Source organism: Phocoena sinus, chromosome 10 (assembly GCF_008692025.1).
Source record: "Phocoena sinus isolate mPhoSin1 chromosome 10, mPhoSin1.pri, whole genome shotgun sequence".
In the NCBI taxonomy this organism is placed as follows: domain Eukaryota; kingdom Metazoa; phylum Chordata; class Mammalia; order Artiodactyla; family Phocoenidae; genus Phocoena; species Phocoena sinus.
In genome coordinates this window covers 3,199,515-3,221,132 of record NC_045772.1, presented here as the reverse complement: position 1 = coordinate 3,221,132, position 21,618 = coordinate 3,199,515, and the positions used below count along the sequence as shown (strand labels likewise).

The 21,618-nt window shown below is 51.6% G+C and overlaps 1 protein-coding gene across 3 annotated transcripts in view; it reads left to right on the top strand.

The window, feature by feature from the left end:
* The first annotated feature begins 1,675 nt into the window (after positions 1 to 1,675).
* The window catches only part of TBC1D22A (TBC1 domain family member 22A), a 326,523-nt gene continuing 306,580 nt past the window's right edge, over positions 1,676 to 21,618 (top strand). For 2 of the 3 annotated variants that reach the window (XM_032646232.1, XM_032646233.1), the window contains exon 1: positions 1,696 to 1,905. In XM_032646232.1, the coding sequence (XP_032502123.1) occupies positions 1,844 to 1,905 (62 nt within the window). In that variant the 5' untranslated portion in view covers positions 1,696 to 1,843. Of the gene's footprint in view, positions 1,906 to 21,618 lie in introns of all 3 variants that reach the window. The other variant, XM_032646231.1, reaches the window with a different exon arrangement.

Here is a 21,618-nt window from a genome sequence, read left to right as displayed (position 1 = left end):
ACATCCAATCAGTCGCTCGCCGACTGCTGTCAATCTTCCCTTCCTAAACGCTACTATCTTAGTTCTGCTGTGACCCCACTCACTGATTCTTGCAAGAAGCTAAATTGAGCTGGGGAAAATCCCCTGTCGGCAGGGCATCCCTGAGGCTGTCAGGAGCTGATCACTGAGGAAGACCTCTGGGTAGGCCCCGGGGCTGTTTACTGGGAAGAGATCCCTGGGGCCTTCCTGAGCCCCACTAGCCAAGGATCCCAGGAGGCTTCCTGAGGCTATGTCCAGGTAGGGGTCCCTCAGGATCCACTGAGGCTTTATCAGGACATCTCTGGAGATTCACTGAGGTCATGAAAGGACAGGATGCCGGGACAGTTCCTCAGGCTGTACAGCATCGTAGCCCTGAGTGTCTACTGAGGTTCTGTCAACGGGGGATCCCCAAGGACCCACTGCAATCACCTCAGGGAGATTCTGTGGCTGTGACAGAAGGGGTTCCCTGGAGAGCTCCCATGGTTGTCATCCGTTTAACAAACGCTTACTGTGTTAGCTGTAGAAGCAGAAGACACAGGTCTCACCCGCCCAGCAGTATCTTGCAGTACCCTACGGGCTCCGTGGGAAGAAAGACAGGCAGTAAATGTTCCAGGGCAGGGACAAGGGCTGTGGGAAGCCTCTGCTACTACAAGACAGGATAGAAAACTCAGTGTTGCAAGGGATCTGAGAGAGCCACGCACTCTGCTCTGAGGGCTGGGGGTGGCCTTTACTGAGGCGCTGGTTGGCATACGACTGAGATAACACACGTAAAGTACCTAGCACAATACCCTGCGTACAGCAAGTACTACATCAGTGTTACTTATCATAAGTGAGGAGGCACGGAAAACTTTAATCAGAAAATATCATCAAGAACTGGCACGCGTCTGTCAAGCGGCTTCCCAAAGCCGCACTGCGCTCCCTTCCAAAATGCCGGTCCCTGACCTCTCGGGTTAGGTCTACCGCCGACAGAAATATAATGCAGCCACATATGTAACTTCTAATTTTCCGTTAGCTACTTTAAAAAAAAGGAATGTGAAAATAATTTTAGCAATACATTTATTGAATCCAATACACAAAATATTTTACTTCAACGTGTACTCAACATAAAAATCAGCGTCATCATTCCTTCTTTGGTACTGAAGTCCTGGGTGTATTTTACCTGCACGTTTCAAGCGCCGATAGCCGCCCGCGGCCAAGTCTCCGGTGCGGGAATCTTCACGCTTCAGCCGAAGCCTGCCAACCCCCTCCTTCCCCGACCCACCTGCCCCCTCCCCGGACCCCACCACCCGTGCCCCTCACAAGCCCCGACCACTTCCTCATGGTTCTCACCTGGCTTCACTGACTGCAGCGGTAAGTCAGCCACTTGGTATTTACCGATCCCTAGCAAGTGCGGGCGACAGACACCTCCTCGACCACCACCCGCAGCCGGGTGCTTTCGGTCTCCGCGTCGCCTCGCCCTCGGGTTAGGACCATTGTCCTGCCGCTTCGCGCCGTAGGAGAACCCTGGGCCGGACACCAGGCCAGTTAGAAGCGGGCAGTTAGAAGGACGACCCGGCAGCTGCACTTCCTCCGCGGCACCGCCCCTTAGACGCCTTTTAGTGACGTCAGGATCCGCCGCGTCCATCACGCGCGCCTGGGTCGGAGGCGGGACTTCCGGGTGCGCGGAGCTACAACTTCCGGAGGGAGGCGGAAGAGCCTCTCGGCTCTACTCTCTGGAATCCCGGGATCAGTGAGGGGGCCACCCGGGGTACAGGAAAGGGCCGCCGGGGCGGGTTGGCCGCCCTCGGGGTGTCGGGGCTGCGGGTCTGAGGGATGAGGAGAGGCCATGGCCAGCGACGGGGCCAGGAAGCAGTTCTGGAAGCGCAGCAACAGCAAGGTCCCGGGCAGGTGAGTGTGACGGGGACCCGGGTCGGGGTCAGAGGTCAGAGGTCAGGTGGGCGCTTCAGCCCGCTGGGCTGCGGTGGAGTCGGGGTCTGGGGAGGGGTGACCTGGGCTCTGAGGAGACTGCTCGGGGTGTCCTGGGGGTCGGATCGTGGGGTCTGGGAGGTGACAGTGGCTGCACGTAGGAGCGAGGCCAGAAAAGAGGAGGAGCTGCCGGCAGGCTTGTCCCGAGACCGGCAGGCTCTCTTCTGCGAAACTCCTCGGACCCCTGGGGAAGCTGCAAGGAACCCACTCTTCTCCAGCCGCGAGGAGTTGGTGGAGTGAGGAAAGTGGCCGGGGCAGTCTGCGTCCGCTGGCGAGCTCGGTTTCTGCAGGGGGCGTGGTGGTTTTGACCCATTTGATTGGCGTTCTCGTTCTCTCCTGGGTTGCTGCTTTTGCCCTGGGCGAGGAAGAATACTTGAGGCTCCCTGTGGATTTCCATGTTCCCACTTTCTGGCTTCAAAGCCAACTCCTGTCTTGAGTCAGCAGCAGGAACCAAATTTTTTTTTTTTTTTTTTTTTTTTTTAGTTAAGTGCCTGCAGCGACCTGGGTGCAACCTGGAAGCTGTACAACTCCAAAGTCCTCCTCTGATGTGTCACCCAGCCCAGCCAGGGCCCTAGGAAACATGGGAGACATGACGGGGAAAACACCTAGGATAAAGTCAGCTGCTGGTGAAAATAGACAAACTACAAGATTTCTACACACTGATCAGTTTGGAAACTAAATCTGAGATACTGAAAATTAAGAATTGTGGTCTTAACTCCAAGTAGAATCATTCATAAGCACAGTTTATTCGTAAGTGTTGCATAGTAAACACTATTGTTTGAGTGATAGAATTGTAAACTTTGGAATGCACTGTATCCAGTCAGAAGGTTTAATTTTCAGAATGGTCTGGGAGTTAGCAGTATGAGTTCCTGACTGCTCAGAAAAGCGACCTTTGGAGGGGGTCACTGAAGTTGGCCAGGCACCCTATTTTACTCTGTAGGACTGTGGGTTTTTTTTTCCTTTAAATAAATAAATTTGTTTATTTATATTTTATTTTCGGCTGTGTTGGGTCTTCGTTGCTGCGCACAGCCTTTCTCTAGTTGCGGCGAGCGGGGGCTACTCTTCGTTGTGGTGTGTCGCTTCTCATTGTGGTGGCTTGTCTTGTTGTGGAGCACGGGCTGCAGGCGTGTGGGCTTCAGGAGTTGTGGCACGCGGGCTCAGTAGTTGTGGCTCGTGGGCTCTAGAGTGCAGGCTCAGTAGTTGTGGCCCACGGGTTTAGTTGCTCCTCGACATGTGGGCTCTTCTTGGACCAGGGCTTGAACCTGTGTCCCCAGCATTGGCAGGAGGATTCTTAGCCAGCCACTGTGCCACCAGGGAAGTCCTTAGGACTGTGCTTGACTGAAGAACAATAAGAGGTTTCATCAAAACCAATGTCAGGGTCCAGGATGATGTGAAAATTCTGGGATAGCAGAGAATAGGAGGTCCTAGCAGTGACAGGAACACATGCTGTAGAACACAGACTCCAAGGAAAGGAGCCACGTGGCAGCAGAACTTTTGTGTGTTGTTTTTAGGTATTGAGATTTTGGTTCCTCCTCCATCTAAATAGATTCTGATTCTTAACAACCAGCTGAGGTGTGAGAATACTCGAGCTCCTGTGTGTAGTTATAATGGTGAATAAACCTTTGGATTGATGACTGTGTCTCTTGGGTATTTGTCCTTGTATTGGGTTCAGTAGTGCTCCCCCCCCCCCCCCCCCCCCCCCCCCCACCCGCAATTCAGGTCCTCGGACCCTGTGAATGTGACCATATTTGGAAATAGGGTATTTGCAGATGGAATCAAGTTAAAATGAGAAATGAGGTCACACTGGATTAGAGTGAGCCCTAGTCCAGTGACTGGTGTCCTTATAAGAAGAGGGAAATTTGCACACAGAGAGACAGACCCAGGGAAGATGGCATGTGAAGATGGAGACAGACTGGAGTGATGCCTTTACAAACCAAGGCAGGCTGAGGATTCCTGGCAGCCAGTAGAGCTAGGAGAGGCAGGGAAGGATCCTCTCCTAGAGCCTTCAGAGAGAGCATGGCCCTGCCCACACCTTGACTTCGGACTTGTAGCCTCCAGCTCTGTGACAGGATAAATTTCTGTTGTCTTAAGCTGCTAAGTTTGTGGTAATTTGTTGTGACAGCCACAGGAAAATAATACTGTCCTCAACTTTCTTCTGTGAAATCCTGCATTCCCAAAGACAGCCTTGCTTTTTCCTTGGACTCCGATACCGTGCTGTGCCTTAGGCCTTTTTGAGAGTTGTTCCCGTGTGATAGTCCCAGACTTGGAGTGGAGTCTTGGAGGCCTCCTGGAGGCTGTCACTGCAGAGGGCAGGGCGAGGAGGAGAGGTCGGCTCGCCCGGAAAGGCCTGCACAGCCACTGCGTGCCCCTCGCCTCCTGTGGTCTCATCTCTGGCAGTGCTGCCGTTTCAGGCGACAGGAGGAGTCGCAAAGGTGTGCCCGTTTCCCTGTCAGTAGATGACCTCCCTGTGGTGACCACCGGCCGCGTACCTGGTCTTTACCTGCACAAGCTCGGTGCTGCACTTCCCAGCTGGCTTCCACCGGTCGTGCCAGCTCTTTTGAGTGGTTCCTGTGATTAACTTTTTTTGAGTGTGGGCCTCAACCCAGAGAAACTCAAAGGAGGAAGAATACACCCACCATAAAATATGGAACTGGCAAAGGCTCTTTTGTATAGCGCAGTCCTTTATAATTAGTAATTCCTTAGTAATAATTCCTATGACAGTAGCGGCTGCTATTCACCGAGCACTTACTGTTTGCCAGGCGCTATTCCTGGCGCTCTGCAAAGGTTCGTGTCTCTGGTGTTTTAGAATTTACAAAGCACACTCTGTCCTCCAAGCACACTCTGACACTCGATGAGGTAGGCTGGTTTAAAGCCCCTTGGTTGTTTTCCCCGAAATGCCATGCCGAGAAGCTTAAGTGTTTTTGCATGATGTCTAAGGCCCTTTATGACCTGAGCCCGCTCAATTCTTTAGCCCCATCTCCCGCCCCTCCCTGCTTTGAGCTTTGCCCTCACGGGTGCTGATGGACTTGTAGGATCCTCGCTGTACCTGCTGTGTGATGCCTCTGTCAGTTTCATGCTTTCATAGCTGTGGCCAGAATGTTCTTTTCCTCCCTTCCCTCTCCTTTGCCTGGCTTTTTATTTTTCTTATTTATTTATTACCTTTTTGGCCTCGCTGTGTGCCATGTGGGATCTTAGTTCCCCGACCAGGGATGGAACCCGTGCCCCTGCATTGTGAGCGCGGAGTCTTAATCACTGGACTTCCAGGGAAGTCCTTGCTGGGCTTATTTTTTTTTTTATTTTTATTTTTTTGCGGTACGCGGGCCTCTCACTGCTGTGGCCTCTCCCGTTGTGGAGCGCAGGCTCCGGATGCGCAGGCCCAGCGGCCATGGCTCACGGGCCCAGCCACTCCGCAGCATGTGGGATCCTCCCAGACCGGGGCACGAACCCGCGTCCCCTGCATCGGCAGGCAGACTCTCAACCCCTGCGCCACCAGGGAAGCCCTGGGCTTACTTTTTAAAGATGTTCAAGAACTCGCCTCCAGTGTACCTCCTGGTCAGGGCTGGCCAGTTTTCATGCAGTCTGGACTAACGTACCCCATTGTGCGTCACACTCAGTGTTGGAAAGCGCTTGTTTTCTTCACCAGACGGTGAGCTCTGCGTGTTTAGGGAGCGTGCCTTACTCATCTTCGCATTGTTACTGCCAAATCAGTAAGTGGTGGTTGTGGTTGTAAGTGTGGTTGATCCAAACTGTTTTCCAGATTAACCTGGAGAGACTGAGTGATTTGGCCAAGGGCTCACGCCGCACGAGGTGGTCTTGCTGGTAGATCCCCCTATTCTGTGCACACCCTGGTCCTTAGATTATATATTAGGTTGATGCTTTCTTAGAAGCTTCTTCTCTGGATGAGGCAGGATGTGTGATATGGTGGAAAGACGTCTGACTGGGCATTGGGTGGTCCAGGTTTTAGCCATCGTTTTCTGTTAATCTCTCTGTGACCTTCACCTTCCTCATATTGCCCCTGGGGCCATCAGTTTCTGCATGTGTAACCTAGGGAGTTGCATTAGACCTAAGTGGTTGTGACCTACAGGACGATGTTTGCTTGGCCTAACCCTGTTCTCTTAGATGAGAAGGAGAGAAGCCTCTCGGACCAGTTTTGAGAGTCTGATCATTTATTTATTCAGCAAATATTTATTTAACCCAGATTATGTGCCAGTAATGGTTCCAGGTGCTAGAGATGCATCAGTGAACAAAACAGACCAAAATCTGTGCTCTCACAGAGCTAACAGCCGAGTGGGAGAGGCAGAGGATAACTAAGTTAGGTTGTGCTTCACGGGTTGTGGGATCTTAGCCCCCGACCAGGGATCAGACCAGGGCCCTTGGCAGTGAAAGCTCTGAGTCCTAACCACTGGACCACCAGGGAGTCCCCCGAGAATAGCTAAGTAGAGAGTTAACTGTCAGAAGGTGATGACTGCTATCAACACAGAGCAGGGAAGCGGGATAGATCTTTCGGGGGCAGGTGCCGTGGGGATAGTGTCATGGATGATAAGGTGACCAGGTAAGCTGTAACAGAGCAGGTGACATTTGAGCAAGATTTGCAGCAGGTGAGGGAACAGGCCCCCTGGGTGGCCGGGAAAGAGTCGTGCAGGCAGAGGGGTGAGCTCGTGCAAAGGCCCTGGTTCGGGGGCGATGCTGGTGTGTCCGAGGAGAAGCCCGGGGGGGCCGGCGTGACCACTGCTGAGGGGGGGAGAGGCTTGTGGGGCACGAGGCCTGAAAAGTGGGAGTGGTGGGCCTCACGGTCCCAGGAAAGACAGGGACTCCCAGTGTTTTCTTCCGAGTGAAGGGGGGGCCTTTGGAGGATTATGGCAGCGGCAGGCCCTGCCTTTGGTTTAGCGGGATTCCTCTGGCTGCCCTGTTGCAGGTAGACTGGGGGGCCGAGAGGGCCAGGGCGGAAGCAGGGAGGCCAGTTAGGAGGCTTTGTGAACATCCGAGTGAGAGGCGGTGGTGGTTTGATAAGGATCGGGAAGCTGATGATAATCAGAAAAGGTTCAGCTTCTGACTCTCTGGGCCTGTTCTTTCGTGGGCCATTGACTTGCTTGGCTCCCACGGGGCTGTGGCTGTCTGCAGTCGCACTTGGCATTCTTGCTACACTTAACTTGAAATGCCAAGACGACATCATAGCACACTGGGTGTGAGAACACAGGCAGCCTTTCAGCGTGGACCCGACGCTTGCTATTTTAGCACGGCTCTGCCTGCCAGTGTGCTCTGCTGACAGCAGGGTAGGCGGGCCGCCGGGGCATGTGAAGGGTGACATTTGTACGTGCGGTGGCAGCAAGAAAGGCCGTGACTGAATATGGCAGGGCCATGGGTGCTCGGGTGGACATGGAGCAGAAGACCACTCACAGTGTCCTGGCCCTGGCAGCTTTCAGCGCACAGCTGTCACAGCCATGAGGCGGCCCTGAACAAGTGGGACACTCAGCTCAGCTGTCGTCTCCACAGGCCACCATCAGTCGTCAGCTGCAGGAGAGGAGTGTGGCGGGGGACAGTTCATTCAGAAAATACTGGAGCACCTTCAGTGCTCCAGGTACCGCAGGGAACGCTGAGCAGAGGCGTGGGCCTCGGGGTCCTCAGGCCGAAGGAGACGGTGAACACCTGATACACAAGCAGTCTGTAGGCTCCCACGGCCGCAGCCTGGTGATGGGGGCAGGACACCGGAGCCCCGCATCCGTAGAATGCCACGTTCCCCCCCACCCCCCCGAGGAGGTCTCGCCTAGGATGGGACCCGGGGCTGGAGCAGGGGCCAGCCTGCCACGCAGAGGTGCGGGTCGGGGTCGGGGTCCGGGTCAGAGCTCTCCGCAGGGAGACCCCGAGGAGGAAGTGAGGAGGGGTGTGCGGGGTCCAGAGCATGCAGGGCGTCCAGGCCCCGGAGAAGAATTGGGTCTTGGTCCCGAGAGCCATGAGGAAGCACTTCATTCTGTTCCTCCGCCTCGAAGAGAGGGTGAGAGGAAGTGGGCATGGGAAGTGGGGACCAGGGCAGCGGCAGTGGGCGGGGGGAGTGGACAGGTTCCGGGCCCGAGCTGCGGTGGGCCTCAAAGGGGTCACTGACGGGCAGGGTGTTGGGGGTTGAGGTGACCCCCAGGGTTCTGGCCTGAGGGGTGGGGGCCCCTCAAGATGCCCACGTCCTCATCCTCAGAGCTTGTGACGTGCCAGTCCCATGGCAAAGGGGAATTACTTTGCAGATGGAGTTAAGTTTGCTCGTCAGCTGCCTCTGAGATGGAGAGGTTGCCGTGGATTATCCGGTGGGCCCAGCGCGGTCACATCAGCTCTTAAAAGTATCAGAGGTTGGACACAGGTGGCTCCGTCTGATCTGTGGTTGCTGGCTTTGAAGATGGAGGAAGGGCCCCGAGCCAGGGCACGTGGTGGCCTCTAGGAGCGGGCAGCAGCCTGTGCTTTTGGTCAGCAGGAAGACGGGGACCTTGGTTCCGCACCTGCTAGAAACTGAATTCTGTCAGCGACCCGGATGAGCAGGAAATGGATTCTCCCCAGGACCGCCTCCAGAATGGATGCAGCGGGCCGACCCCTGGACTTCAGCCAGGGAGACCCATGCCGGACCTCTGACCTTCAGAGTGTTGAGATGATGGGTGGGAATGTTCAAAGGCAGTAAGTCTGTTACAGCGGCTGCAGGAAAGCAGAGCCCTGCGGGGTCGGTGGAGGGCAGGGAAGTGTGCCCGAGGGACATCGGGTGGGGAAGGGGTCCTGCACTTGAACGTGGGCCGGTACCTCGGCCAGTCTTCACGGGTGGGCTGGGCCCTCACTGGTGACCTCTGCAAAGCGTGTTTAGTCAGAGGGGTCTTCTCTGTTCCGTGTCCTCTCGGGTCCAGGGGCCAAGTGGAGGCCCCGCCTTTCTTTTCTGAGAAATTCTGAGCTGCTGCCCCACCTGCTCTCCTGTCTTGTGTTTTTATAGACCTGCCTTGTTTTCTTGCTGGTGCTTTTGGAGTGGATGTTTGGAGTGTCTCTTTATTCCTAGTTTTCCCTGTCACGAGGAGCCCAGGAGTCTGTGCTCTGGCAGTGACTTTGTGTTTTGTGGGGCGGGGCGGGGGGGGGGGAGTCCGGTCTGGTTGCCCCCCATGAGTGGAGATGGTCTTGCTGTGCTGAGCACTGTGGAAGCACCGGAGGGTGGGGTTTGGCTAAATACATAGTTTGTTTTACTTGTTTGTTTTCCAGTGGTCATGTTTCATGTTATGAAACACCTTTTATTTTGTCTGGAAACATTTTGAAAAAATAAATTTAAAATGAAGTCATTTTTTCCCCCTCTTAAATGTTTATCTAATGTTGCAAGTCTGGACTCTTTTGGGTTAATTTTAGATGAGGACAAAAATGACTTTAAAAAAATCCCTGATGATTTTGGATTTGTTCTGTTTTTTTAAAATTTTGTAAAATGAGAGCTGGAGGAGGTGTTTCACTCCCCTAAGTACTGTGAAGGCGAGATCAGAGGTTGGGGGTGGAAATGAACAGAACAGGCGCCGGGAGCCCTCGCCTCCGTTTTTTCTGTTCCCACTGGAGTGGCCCTGCCTGGCCCACGTACAGCTAGGACAAGGGCAGCGGCACGGCACGGTGACCCGGGGGCCAGGGCGTGACACCCGTCCCCGCCTGGCCTTCTCCGGAAGCTCCAGCATCTTGCCACTCCTGGGCTTAGCCGCTCCTCAGTGGAACACGTGCAGTGTGAGGGACCCTCTGGGTGCAGCGGGGGTCCCGGCCTTGGAAGGGCTGGGCTGCACGTGGGGGATGCCTCCGTGCTCGGCCCTGGGAGTGCAGACACGACCGACCGCCTGGTTCTCCCTCTGGAGGATTCCGGGGAGAGTGGCTGTGAACCACATCCGTGGGCAGGTGTTGGCTCTGCGCCCCAGGCGGGAGGTGGAGCCGCGGATGGAGATGGTGCTGGCCTTGTAGTGACACCTCATACCTGGGCCTGCTTATTGAGCACCTCCCTTGTTTCAGGCTCTTGACACACAGGTTCGGGCCAGCAGCAGCGGGAATGCTGAGGGGTCCTTTCCAGACTTTACAGGCTGCAGCTGAGCTGGTGGTGGGCCTGGCCTGGGGCTGGGGGTGGGACCCGGTTCCTTGCACACTGACTTCCTCTTTCCCGGTTCTCCAGGGGTGAGAGGGGCAGCTTCTGGGTTCACCCAGACATTCCCCCCCTCACAGAGAGAGGCAGAGGGTCAGGAGGCCCAGAGGGGACGGGGCAGCCTGGGTTCTTCCCATTTCTGGGCTCCGTGCTGCAGGGGACTTCTGTTTTGAGTGTCCCTGTTCCTTCTGTTCCCTCATTCTGATGCTGTTTCCTCTTTTGGGGGGATTCACGTGGAAATCCCAGCCTGAGTGCTGAAGGTGGCGAAGGCGCGCTGTCGGCGAGTTTAGTTGCTTAGAACGGTTACGGATTCTCTTACTGGGGTTATGAGGGCTCAGGGCTGAAGCTGCTGTTAGTGTTACTAGGGCAGCTGGGCAGGGGGCCCTCGCCCCTCTCGCCCCTCTGCTGCCCTCTGCCCGAGGCCCCTCGGTGAGCAGTGAGCGAGCTGGCTTTGAACTCAAGCATGTTGGCGGAGGGCAGAGCCCTTTCTCTACGCCGCCCTGTGCACTTCTGGGCTCCTGACCGCATGAATGCTCTGTTCCCCGTGGTCCATCCTCCCGGGGTCTGGAGTTCACTGGCACTGCCAGAGTGTTCCGGCCCGGGCATGGCCCGCCGTCTTCCTTCTCACCCGGGCTGCACACTCGAGCTTGGCCCGTGCTGCGGGGGCCAGACCGTGACACGGTTCTCAGATGTGCCCCGGGCCGCTCTCGCCCTGCTCCCTCACACAGCTCGCTGCAGGGTTTGCCATGAGCCTTCTTTCCGTGAGCGTTTCTACTAGCCTCAAGGACAGAGTGCTCTTGCTGGCGCCCAGGCTCACACGCAGCGAGACAAACGATGTTCAGTGCCTGTGATCCTAGGCCGAAAACCCTCTGCAGTGTCCGGGCTTGTCAGAGGGCGTGGGCACGGTGTGCGTGGAGAGGCTGGCGGAGGACTGGGTCTTGGAGAGGGGAGGGGTCCCTCGGCGTCACGGGACCTTGGAGGCGGGAGGCAGCCCCTAGGAGGCGCTCAGCACCTGCTTCTCTTGTCAGGTGCGCGTGTTTGCAGGTGGCGAGGCCAGCCGGTCGGGTGGGAAGCAGAAGGGGTCTGGCCTTGCCATTACAGAATTCAGGAGGAAGAGAGCGCGGGAGACCTCCCAACCCCCCAGTATTCACTGCACTGTCTGCCTCCCGCCGTCTAGGTCGTGGGGATTGTCTTACCGGGCCAGTTACCGTCCTGGGGTGGCTAGTGCTACGGGTTAGTCTCAGACAGACCCGGGCTGCCGCCTCCTGCACCCCGTTTTGATTCCTTTAGAATTACTCCCTAGATTGGGTTAGTTTCTTGTGCCAAAGCCAGTCATGGAGCCATTACAGCACTTTATGTCCCAGCCACATGTGGGCTCATCAACCACCATGACTGTAAGTCGCTCTGACAGGGCCGGGCAGGCGTGGGACGCTGGGGGCTCCTCAGAGGGCGTTGCCTAGTTACGCCCACTTATGAGGGGATGTGCTCTAGTCTTTGGAACTGCTTCACGTTTGAAATGCTTAATCATTCAAGTATTTGTGTAGTAAAGAAGGGAGCACTGAACTAATGAGAACCTACTGTAGAGCACAGGGAACTCTACTCAGTGCTTTGTGGTGACCTAAATGGGAAGGAAATCCAAAAAAGAGTGGATATATATATATATATATATATGTATACATATAACGGATTCACTTTGCTATACAGCAGAAACTAATACAACATTGTAAAGCAACTATATGCCAATAAAAATTTTAAAAAAAAGGGAGCGCTGAATGTAGCAACAAGTATCTTGGGTTTTGGGATCGCTGTTCTTGGAGATTAAGTCACGGGAGGAGTGAGTGATGGGGTCAGGAAGAGAGGGACGCTGGGGACAGCAGGTGGGTTTCAGGTGTCACAGGAGAGAGCCAGGAGGCTGCCAGGGGCTGCACGAGGCGGGGCGCGCCTGTCGTGTTGTACCTGCTTGACTGTAGAGGGTCACGTCCTGTCTGGGGAAGTGGGGGTGAGGCATGGCAGTGGGGGGGCAAAGCTGATTTTTGCGATGGGCCCGTTAATGTGAGGTGGTGAGGTGGCCGAGAGCCGGCAGCAGCTCAGCCTGGAGGCCGCTGTTTGAGTGTTTACTGGAGGTGCCCAGTAATGTCAGGAGAGAGCACAGTTTCGTGTGAACTGGGAAGCGAAAACTGGTGGAGCACTGGGCTTCGGGACGCACGGAGGAGACTGAGGGGCGTCTAGATAGGCTGGCAGGAGCTGGGAGAGAGGAGAGAGGGCTCAGTGCGGTGAGCCTGGAGGTGACATCAACAGGAGAGGGACTGGGGGGAGAAGCAGCAAGGCAGGGAGAGGTGGGGAAATGGGACCCATGACTCCGACTGCAGGGCTGGCAGGGTTGTACTTTTCCATGTTAATTTCAAAAGACTCCTCCCCCCATTCATACATTGTGCTTTTATGACGGTGTAATTGACGTATTATATTACTTTCAGGTGTGCAACCTAAGGATTCGCTCTATGTATCTATTGCAAAATGATTACAGGAAGTCTAGTTAAGGTCCATCCCCACACAGTTGCAGGCTTGTTCCTTGTGATGAGAACTTGTAAGATTACAAGCAACCTTCTCATCAGCAGTGCAGTGTTACTAACTTCAGTCACCATGCTGTGTTACATCCCCAGGACTTACTTATCTTGTAAGTGGAAGTGTGTGCCTGTGGACCCCTTCACCCATTTCGCACCCTGCTCCACCTCTGGCAGCCACCAGTCTGTTCTCTGGGTCTGTGAGCTCACACGTTGCTTTTTTCTTTTAACTGAAGTAGAGTTGATTTACAGTATTATATTCCACACATTGCTTTTTTCACGTGAGGGGTAAGTTTATTGTCAACATCCTCACTTTTAAGACCTGTCTGAAGAGCCATCCGTGAAGCAGCTTGCTGATTGGATCAGTAAGTGCCCGTCTCCACTGGCTCCTGGGCCCCCAGGGAGTGTGACTGGAGACGAACTCCAGGCCCTCTTACAGGGAGCTCGTGGCCCGGTGGGGAGAGCTCAGTAGGTGGCTGAGAGCTTGCGGGACGGGGGCGAGCGTCACTGCCAGGTGGCGTAGCATGGGTGTTGACGGTGGGACAGCCCGGGAGCCCCTCTGCTCAGGGTCCTGTAGGGCCACGTGTGTCTGCACTTGACCCTGTGGGCGGGACCATTTCAGATGATGCCGTGGGCGGGAGGAATGGTGGAACTGTTTACCCTCGTAATCATGGCGTTTCATACATTTTCCTCCAGAGTCCTCTAAAGTTAACTTCCTTGGAAAACTTACCCTTCTGAACGTATTTTATAAATCTGGGGGGCATCACTGTGGTTAGAACACGCCTAATGGTAAATCAGTTGCTAATTTAGTTCATCTTTCAGAAAACTACTGGAGGCATTGAGTGATGACTGTGCTTGGAGAGGTTGATGGGCTGTAAACTGAGATACTACATGATTTGCCTGTTTACTTCATGTGTCTGAAATACAGGGAGGCAGTTAATCGTAAAGGTGGCCGTATAATTTTTCATTTATTTTATGATGCTTAGGGCACCGCAGCTTGGATGTATTTCTTTTACTTTTATCTCCTCTCGCTCTTTGCCGTCTCATTCATTGTTATTTTCACTCACTGCTCTTTAACCTTTAGTGGAAAAAAAAAAAAGCTCTTCTGGTGTTGTCCCATCAGTTTTGTTTCAGAGCCAGGGCCTTGGTGTAGGCGGTCCAAGTTCAGGCCAGAAAGAAGTTCTCTGGGATACACAGGAGAGAATCACCTTATTGTCAAACCCAGAGGCCTTGCGACATTGGGCTCTCCTTCCTCCTGCCTTCCTGGCTTCTGCTCTGTAACTTAGGCTCATTCCCTCCTTTCTCCTCCCATTTCAGTGCCTACCTGTATCCTAATGACTCTCCACCACGGCGGGAGCAGCATCCCTGGCATCTTCGCAGCACCGGTGTCGGACCGGGCCTGCAGCAGGTGCTCAGCCAGGGTGTGTCGAGTGACTCTAGTGGGGCAGCCTCGGTGTTGTCTGTGACTGGCTAAGATGTCACTGATTCGTGGTGCTCTCGGTGAAGGCCACGCGCCAGAGCTTGGCTGTCCACAAGTAGGCCCTCAGACAGACAGTCTTTGACTCTGAGTTTTTAAAAAGCTTTCCTGGAGGGCTTCCCTGGTGGTACAGTGGTTAAGAATTCACCTGCCAATGCAGGGGACACGGGTTCGAGCCCTGGTCTGGGAAGATCCCACATGCCGCGGAGCAACTAAGCCCGTGAGCCACAACTACTGAGCCTATGTGCCACAACTGTTGAAGCCCGCGTGCCTAGAGCCCATGCTCTGCAACAAGAGAAGCCACGCAGTGAGAAGCCTGTGCACCACAAGGAAGAGTAGCGCCCGTTCGCCGCAACTAGAGAAAGCCCGCGCACAGCAACGAAGACACAACACAGGCAAATATAAATTAAAAAAAAAAAAAAAAAAAAAAAAAGCATTCCTGGGGACTTCCCTGGCGGTCCAGTGATTATCCACTGCAGGAGGCATGGATTTTCTCCCTGGTTGGGGAAGTGAGATCCCACATGCCGTGTGGCAAGACCAAAAACAAAAAGCTTTACTGACTGGTGTTGTAAAGGCAGCCTGGATAAAACCCTGAAGAGATGGCATTGGTCCCTGGGGCCCATCTCTCTCTTTTGGGCGTTCCTGCATCTGCCCAGCGTCTCCAGCCTGTCTTCATGTTGGGGCCCCGTCCTCTAGGAGCGCTCTTCCCGGTTCTCTCTTTAAACCTTAGCTTTGCCCGTTCTTCTGTCATCTTTCTTTCCCTTACCAATGGGGGTGCCTTCTGCAGAAGAGGTGACCTTTATAGGAACTCAGGGCTCTTGTGGGAGGCGCTTCTAGTTGGGGGCCGCTTCGGGGCACATTGTGGGCGTCTCTCTGCCTTCCTTCCTGACCCGTCCTGTGCTGTCCTTTGTCTGGACCCAACCCTCTCACCGAGCTGGGAGCCTCTGTTACATCGCAGTGTTGGAGCCTGTGATGCCTTGTTAGTTCTCAGTCATTCTTCTTCCATCTGACAGTCCTTCCCGGCTGCTCAGGCATGAGGTCATCAGGATATATACCAGTTGGACCCAGAGGACACGGCTCATGATCCCCGCCTTGCCTACTGGTAACAAATTAGTCTTTCTTTTTTTTTTCTTTTTTTTTTTTTTTTGCGGTACGTGGGCCTCTCACTGCTGTGGCCTCTCCCGCTGCGGGGCACAGGCTCCGGATGCGCAGGCTCAGCGGCCATGGCTCATGGCCCCAGCCGCTCTGCGGCATGTGGGATCTTCCCGGACCGGGGCACAAACCCGTGTCCCCTGCATCAGCAGGCGGACCCTTAACCACTGCGCCACCAGGGAAGCCCAAATTAGTCTTTCTTAAGTTTCATTTTCTTATTTTGGAGGATGATAAAAATTTCCGTCCTTTCCACATGAAGTATACTGAAATGTTCTGTGATGGTAGCAGTGCAGACTCTGTTATCCGGGGCGGGAGGGGTGGACTTGGGCCTGTTTAAAGGTTCATCGGGTGATGTTGGTCATCTGGGCGACGGGTGCTGAAGGCGTGCTTTTGAACCCTGAGCCTTCCCCTCACGCGCACCTGCTCCCTGGCACCTGGGCCAGGAGGGACTGGTCTAGTCCTTCCCCATCTTCACTTCTCCCTAGCTCGCCCGCCCGCCCTCCCTCCTTCCTTCCTTCCTTCCTTCCTTCCTTTTAACACCTTTGTAGAGATATCATTTATGTAACATACATTTCACCCACTTAAAGTATACAATTCAGTGTTTTTAGTGTGTTCACCCAGCTGTGCCACCATCACCACAGAGAGAGGCCCAGAACTCATCAGCAGTGATTCCCCTTCCCTCGTCCCAGCCCCTGACAACTGCTGATGTACCTTTCGTTTCTATAGCTCTGCCTGTTCTGGATGTGTCATGTAAATTGAATTATATGTGTGGTCCTTTGTGACTAGCTTCTTTGACTGACTGTGACGTTTTCAAGGGTCACCCTTGTTGGAGCATCTCTTTTTATGACCTAATGATGAATAATTCCATCGTATGGATAGGCACATTTGATTTATCCATTCATCAGTTGATGGACATTTGGACTCTTTCCACATTTTGGCTGTTATGAATAATACAGTACACGTTTTTGTGTAGACATGTTTCCATTTCCCTTGGGTGTGTACCTAGAAGCGGAATCACAGGGTCATGTGGTCAATGTTGGACCTTTTGAAGACCTGCCAGGCTGTTGTCCAGAGCGGCTGCACCCATTTTCACTCCCATCCACAGCGTGTGAGGGTTTCAGTTTCTCTGCATCCTCGCCAACACATATTATCTTTAAATTTTTGCCCCCCTCCTGGCTGTGAAGTGGTGCCTAATTGTGATTTTTTCTTTTTTTTTAAATTTTTTGGTCACGGCTTGCGGCATGCAGGATCTTAGTTCTTGACCAGGGATCGAACCCCTGCCCCCTGCAGTGGAAGTGCAGAGTCTTCACCACTGGACTGCCAGGGAAAGTGCAGAGTCTTCACCACTGGACTGCCAGGGAAGTCCCTCTAGTTGTGATCTTGATTTGCATTTCTGTGGTGGCTAATGACGGTGAGCCTTCTTTCTGAAAGATTTCTGTGTACAGTGTAGGAAGAATGGGGTCGGAGGAGACTTAGAGAAACGTGTCTTCGAGGAGCGCTCCAGGCACTGCATTCCCTGACCCTCTGAAGGGCTGTGCCTGCAAACACCTCCCCTCTCAGAGCCAGAGCCATCTGTTTGAAACACTAGAACACATTTCATACTTTCAGGAAGGCATACAGATGAATACAGGGAATGTAGACCACGTCCACAGTTGATGCTGTTGTGTCCTCTTCCTGGGCCCAGCTCTTTACTCTCACTTCCCCTGATCGTCACAGTTCTGAACTTTGCGGTTACCCTGCATGCAGTAGGATTTTTGACCACTCATGTATGTACCCAAAAATGATATACTGTCTCATTTTTGCATTTAAAAAACTTCCTGTAAGTGGTGTTGTCGTACTGTGTGTATTCAACATTCCGCTATTATGTTAATGAACTTTCCCCATCTTGAATCTGGTGGCTGAAGTTCCTTCATGTTTACTGTGGTTGGTCTTCCATTATATGCGTCTGTTCTAGTTTGTTTATTCATTATTAAGTTGATAATGGACATCTAGATTTTTCTTAACATTTTTTCTCTTTGTGGTATTATGAACATCGCTGAACCTGTCTCCTTGTGTACCTGTGTAACTGTTTTTCCAGGGTGTGTAGCTGGCAGTGGAACTATGTGACGTGGATCTGCTTTTTAGAAGGAATGATTAGGGTTCAGGGAATTACTGTAGTGTTTTAAAGCAGTACAATTTCTAAAAAAGTTTATTGGTTAATGTATTTTTTAAGGAAAGATTTCATTATTTGAAAGGAGGTATGTGTATTAGTTACCACTTATTCTTTAAAAAGGGCTTTAGTTGAAGCCTGTTTTTCTCTTTCCCTATGCAAAACCGAATAAAGATGTAATTTTAATAAGATAAAATGAGGTTCCTTTTAGTCTGAGCTTGAACTTGGTTGGAACATTTTCTGCTCAGTAAACACAGGCGGTTTGCCCATGAAGCATTAATGCGTTTCCTGCTGTCCTGGGAGGGAAAGGCCTGCAGTATGTGACAATGCTGCAGACTTTTGTGAAAATGACATGCAAGTGGTGGGTTGCAGACCAGACCGCCTGCTGGTTTGGAGCTGTATTGAATACATTTGCGCATAATGGAAGAATGCAAATGCTCGAGGAAAGATAGATTGATAGTATTGGTAAATACTGTCGTAGGTCACTGCAGTACTCACACTGCTATTGTATGGTTATCTCATTTCATACACATTCTTATTTCCATTTCCGGGATGAGGAAGGTGAAGCTCGGAACAATTACTTGGTTAACACTCTTATTGGGACTTGAACCCAGGCCTTCGGATTCTTAAAACTGGAAACTTTCTACCAAGGTCAGGGAGGCATCCATGGAAAGTTCAGGAAAGGGACCACAACAGATGGGTGGTGCTTGACCTAGGCAGGCTGATACTTTTTTTTTTTTTGGCCAAAAAAAAGGAAAAAAGAAAAGAAAGCTCTTGGGTGTCACTGGGAAGTCTTGAAGGCTGCAGCCTGAGTCCCTCACGTGTCTAGCAGTTGGGCGCAGGCCGTCACCCGGGACCCCCGCCAGTGCTGTTAGTTGTGGTGCCCACACCTACGGGCCCTCCATGTGGCTGGCTGGTGTGGGCTTCCTCACAGCATGGTGGCCAGGAGAACCCAGTGGAACCTGTATTGCCTTTTAAAAAAGTTACATCTTTATTGAGGTTCACATATCATAATTCACCTATTTTAATTCACATACGCCACCATTCACTCATTTCAAGTGTAAAATTCAATGATACTATATTGTATTCAAGAGGTTGTATAACTCTCACCACAGTCAATTTTAGAACATGTTTATCATCTCAGAAAGAAACCCTGTACTCATTAGTGGTCACCCCGGCTTCCCACCCCACACCCCAGGAAACCACTGATCTTTCTGTCTCTGTAGTATGATTTGTCCATTAGAGACATTTCATATAGATGGAGTCATATGATAATGTAGGGATTTTTTGGTGACTGACTGGCTTCCTGTACTCAGCGTAATGTTTGCGAGGTCCTTTGTGTTGTAGCATGTATCAGCACTTCATTTTATAGCTGAGTAATCTTCCATTTTATGGGTGTACCACATTTTGTTTACCTGTCCATCTAGGGTGCAACTTTTTTCTTCGCATGTGGTTATCTAGTTGTCCCGGCACCATCTGTTGAAAGACAGTTCTTTCTCCAGTGAAGGGTCTTGGCACCATTAAAAAAAAAAAATCAATTGACTGTAAATGTGAGGAGTCTAGAATCTCACTTCTGTTCCACTGATCTCTACGTTTATCCTTATGCCACTACCATACTGACTTGATTACTGAATCTTTTAGTAAGTTTTGAAATCTGGAGGAGTGAGTCCTCCAACTTCTTCTTTTTCAAGAGTGTTTTAACCTGGTCATTCTGGGTCTCTTGAGTTTCCATGTGAATTTCAGGGTCATCTTATCAATTTCTACGTAGAAGCTGCCTGGTATTTTGATAGGGATGCGTTGAGTCTGTAGTGAATTTAGAGAGTGCTGTAGGCTTAACAATATTACGTCTTTTAATACAAACATGGGTATTTTTCCATTGATTGAGGTTTTCTTTAAATTCTTTCAATAGTAGTTTTTAGTTTTCAGAGTATAAGTTTTATACACCTTTTGTTAATCTGTTCCTAAACATATCATTCTTTTTGATGTTATAATAAGTGGAGTTGTTTTTTTAATTTCGTTTTTGGATTGTTCATTGTGAATGTATAGAAATACAATTAATATTTGTATGTTCGTCTTGTATGTTGAGGCCTTGCTGAATTTGTTGTTTAGTTTCACTACTTTTTTAGTGAATTCTTTAGTATTTTCTGTACATAAGATTATATTATCTTGTTCGTTTTACTTCTTCGTTTCTAATCTGGATGCCTTTTATTCTCATTCTTGCCTAGTTGCCCTAAGACCTCCAGTACAATATTGAACAAAAGTGGGGAGAGTGGACATCCTTGTCTTGTTCCTGACCTTAGGGGGAAAACATTCAGTCATTCGCCTTAGGTATGATGTTAGATATGGGTTTTTTGTAGATGTCTTTTATCAGGATGAGGACATTTCCTTCTACTACTAGTTGTTGAGCATCTTTATCATGAAGGGGTGTTGGGTTTTGCAGGTGCTTTTTCTGTGACTATTGAAGTCATTGTGTGGCTTTGTCCTTTTTCCTATTGGGATTTTCAGGTTTTAAGCCAGCCTTGCACTCCTTGGATAAATCCTACTTGGTCATGATGTACAGTCCTTTTTTAATGTTGTTGGATTTGGTTTGCTAGTATTTTGTTGAGGAGTTTTGTGCGTATATTTATAGGAGATACCGGTCTGTAGTTTTTTTGGCCGCGCCACTTGCGGGATCCTAGTTCCCTGACCAGGGATTCCCTGTGGTTTTCTTTTGTGATGTATTTGTCTGCTTTTGGTATCAGGGTAATTCTGGCCTCAGAATGAGTTGGGAAGTGGGTGCGCTCCTGCTTTTCTCCCCTTTACCGGAACAGCTCTGCTTCTGCCTGTCCTGTGCTTCTCTGTAGAAATTCTTTTGAAAAGTTGGTTTACTGCTAAAACACCCCCCTTCACACACAAAATGAAACCTCACAGGACAACAAAACTGGAGCTACATGTGTTAACACTGACACACAAAAAAACCATCTTGAGAGAAAATAAAGCTGCAAAAAGATATATAAAGTTGGTATATTATAAAATAATATTAACTTAATCTTTACAAACATGCAGAATAATACCATAGGTTGCCTAGAGACGCACAAGTCTGCAGTAAAGGTATAAACACTTGTGTGAGAATTTTAAGTGTCAGATTCAGGTTGCTAGTGACCTCATAGGACAGTAGAATTGGGGAGGGTTTCACATCTATTGTATGACAAAATGATAGGGTTTTTGTTTTTCCGGCCGTGCAGCGAGGCTTGCAGGGGCTTAGTTCCCAGACCAGGGATCGAACCTGGACCCCATAGCGAAAGCACCAAGCCCTAACCAGGGACCGCCAGGGAAGCCCCCAAATGATAGGGTTTCGGATGGCTCTAAAGTGACGCTGTGGTGTTTGTGTGGGTATTTATGTTCTAGGTGCTATTAAGCTGGCCTTGCAACCTGCTAGCTGGGTGTGACCTTGGGCAGGCCACTTAAGCTTTCTGTCCCTCAGTTTCTCCATCTGTACGGTGGGGATAGCCATATCTGCCTGCTGGGTTGTGAGGATAAGAGGAACAGACGCACTGAGTTTGAAATGATGCTAAATCTGTTCACCATGGCTGTTATGCTCTGTGTTTTATTGTCTGCTGTATCTCATGCTGAAGAGCAAACAGGAGTCTGGAGCAGATTCGGAGGCTGTTGGGAAAGGCTGAAGCTGAGTGGTTGGCGCACAGTGGGGTGGGCATGGTGTTGTCCCTCCCCCTTCCTGTGTGTTTCTTGCCTTTGGGAGAAGCTTCTCCTCCAGGGCCCCTCCAGGCCCGACGTGACCTCCCTGTGGGCCTTGCCCACCGCAGAGGTGTCCTCACAGGGCAAGTGGAGGGTCACTGCCTTGCTTTCGGATCACAGCAAAGACAGGCCTCTTGAGAGCCCCTCCCCTCCTCTGTGGAGTGAGGGCTGGACTGGGGTCTTCAGGCCCCTCTGCACTCTGGTGTCCCAGGGCCTCGAGGCAAGGTCTGCCCTGGCACTTGCCTTCTGCGCACTCTAGTGACAGGCCACCAGCTGTGGCTTTCATTTCCCAACCATTTCACCCTCTCCCGCGCCGTCAGGGTCTTCTCGTGTTGTTCTCTTTGCTTGGAACGTTCTGTCTACCTCACTCTTCCTATTCTTTTCATAGGTCTCAGTTTAAGGAATTTTTCCTCGAGGAACCTTCCTTTTCCGTAAGACTGGC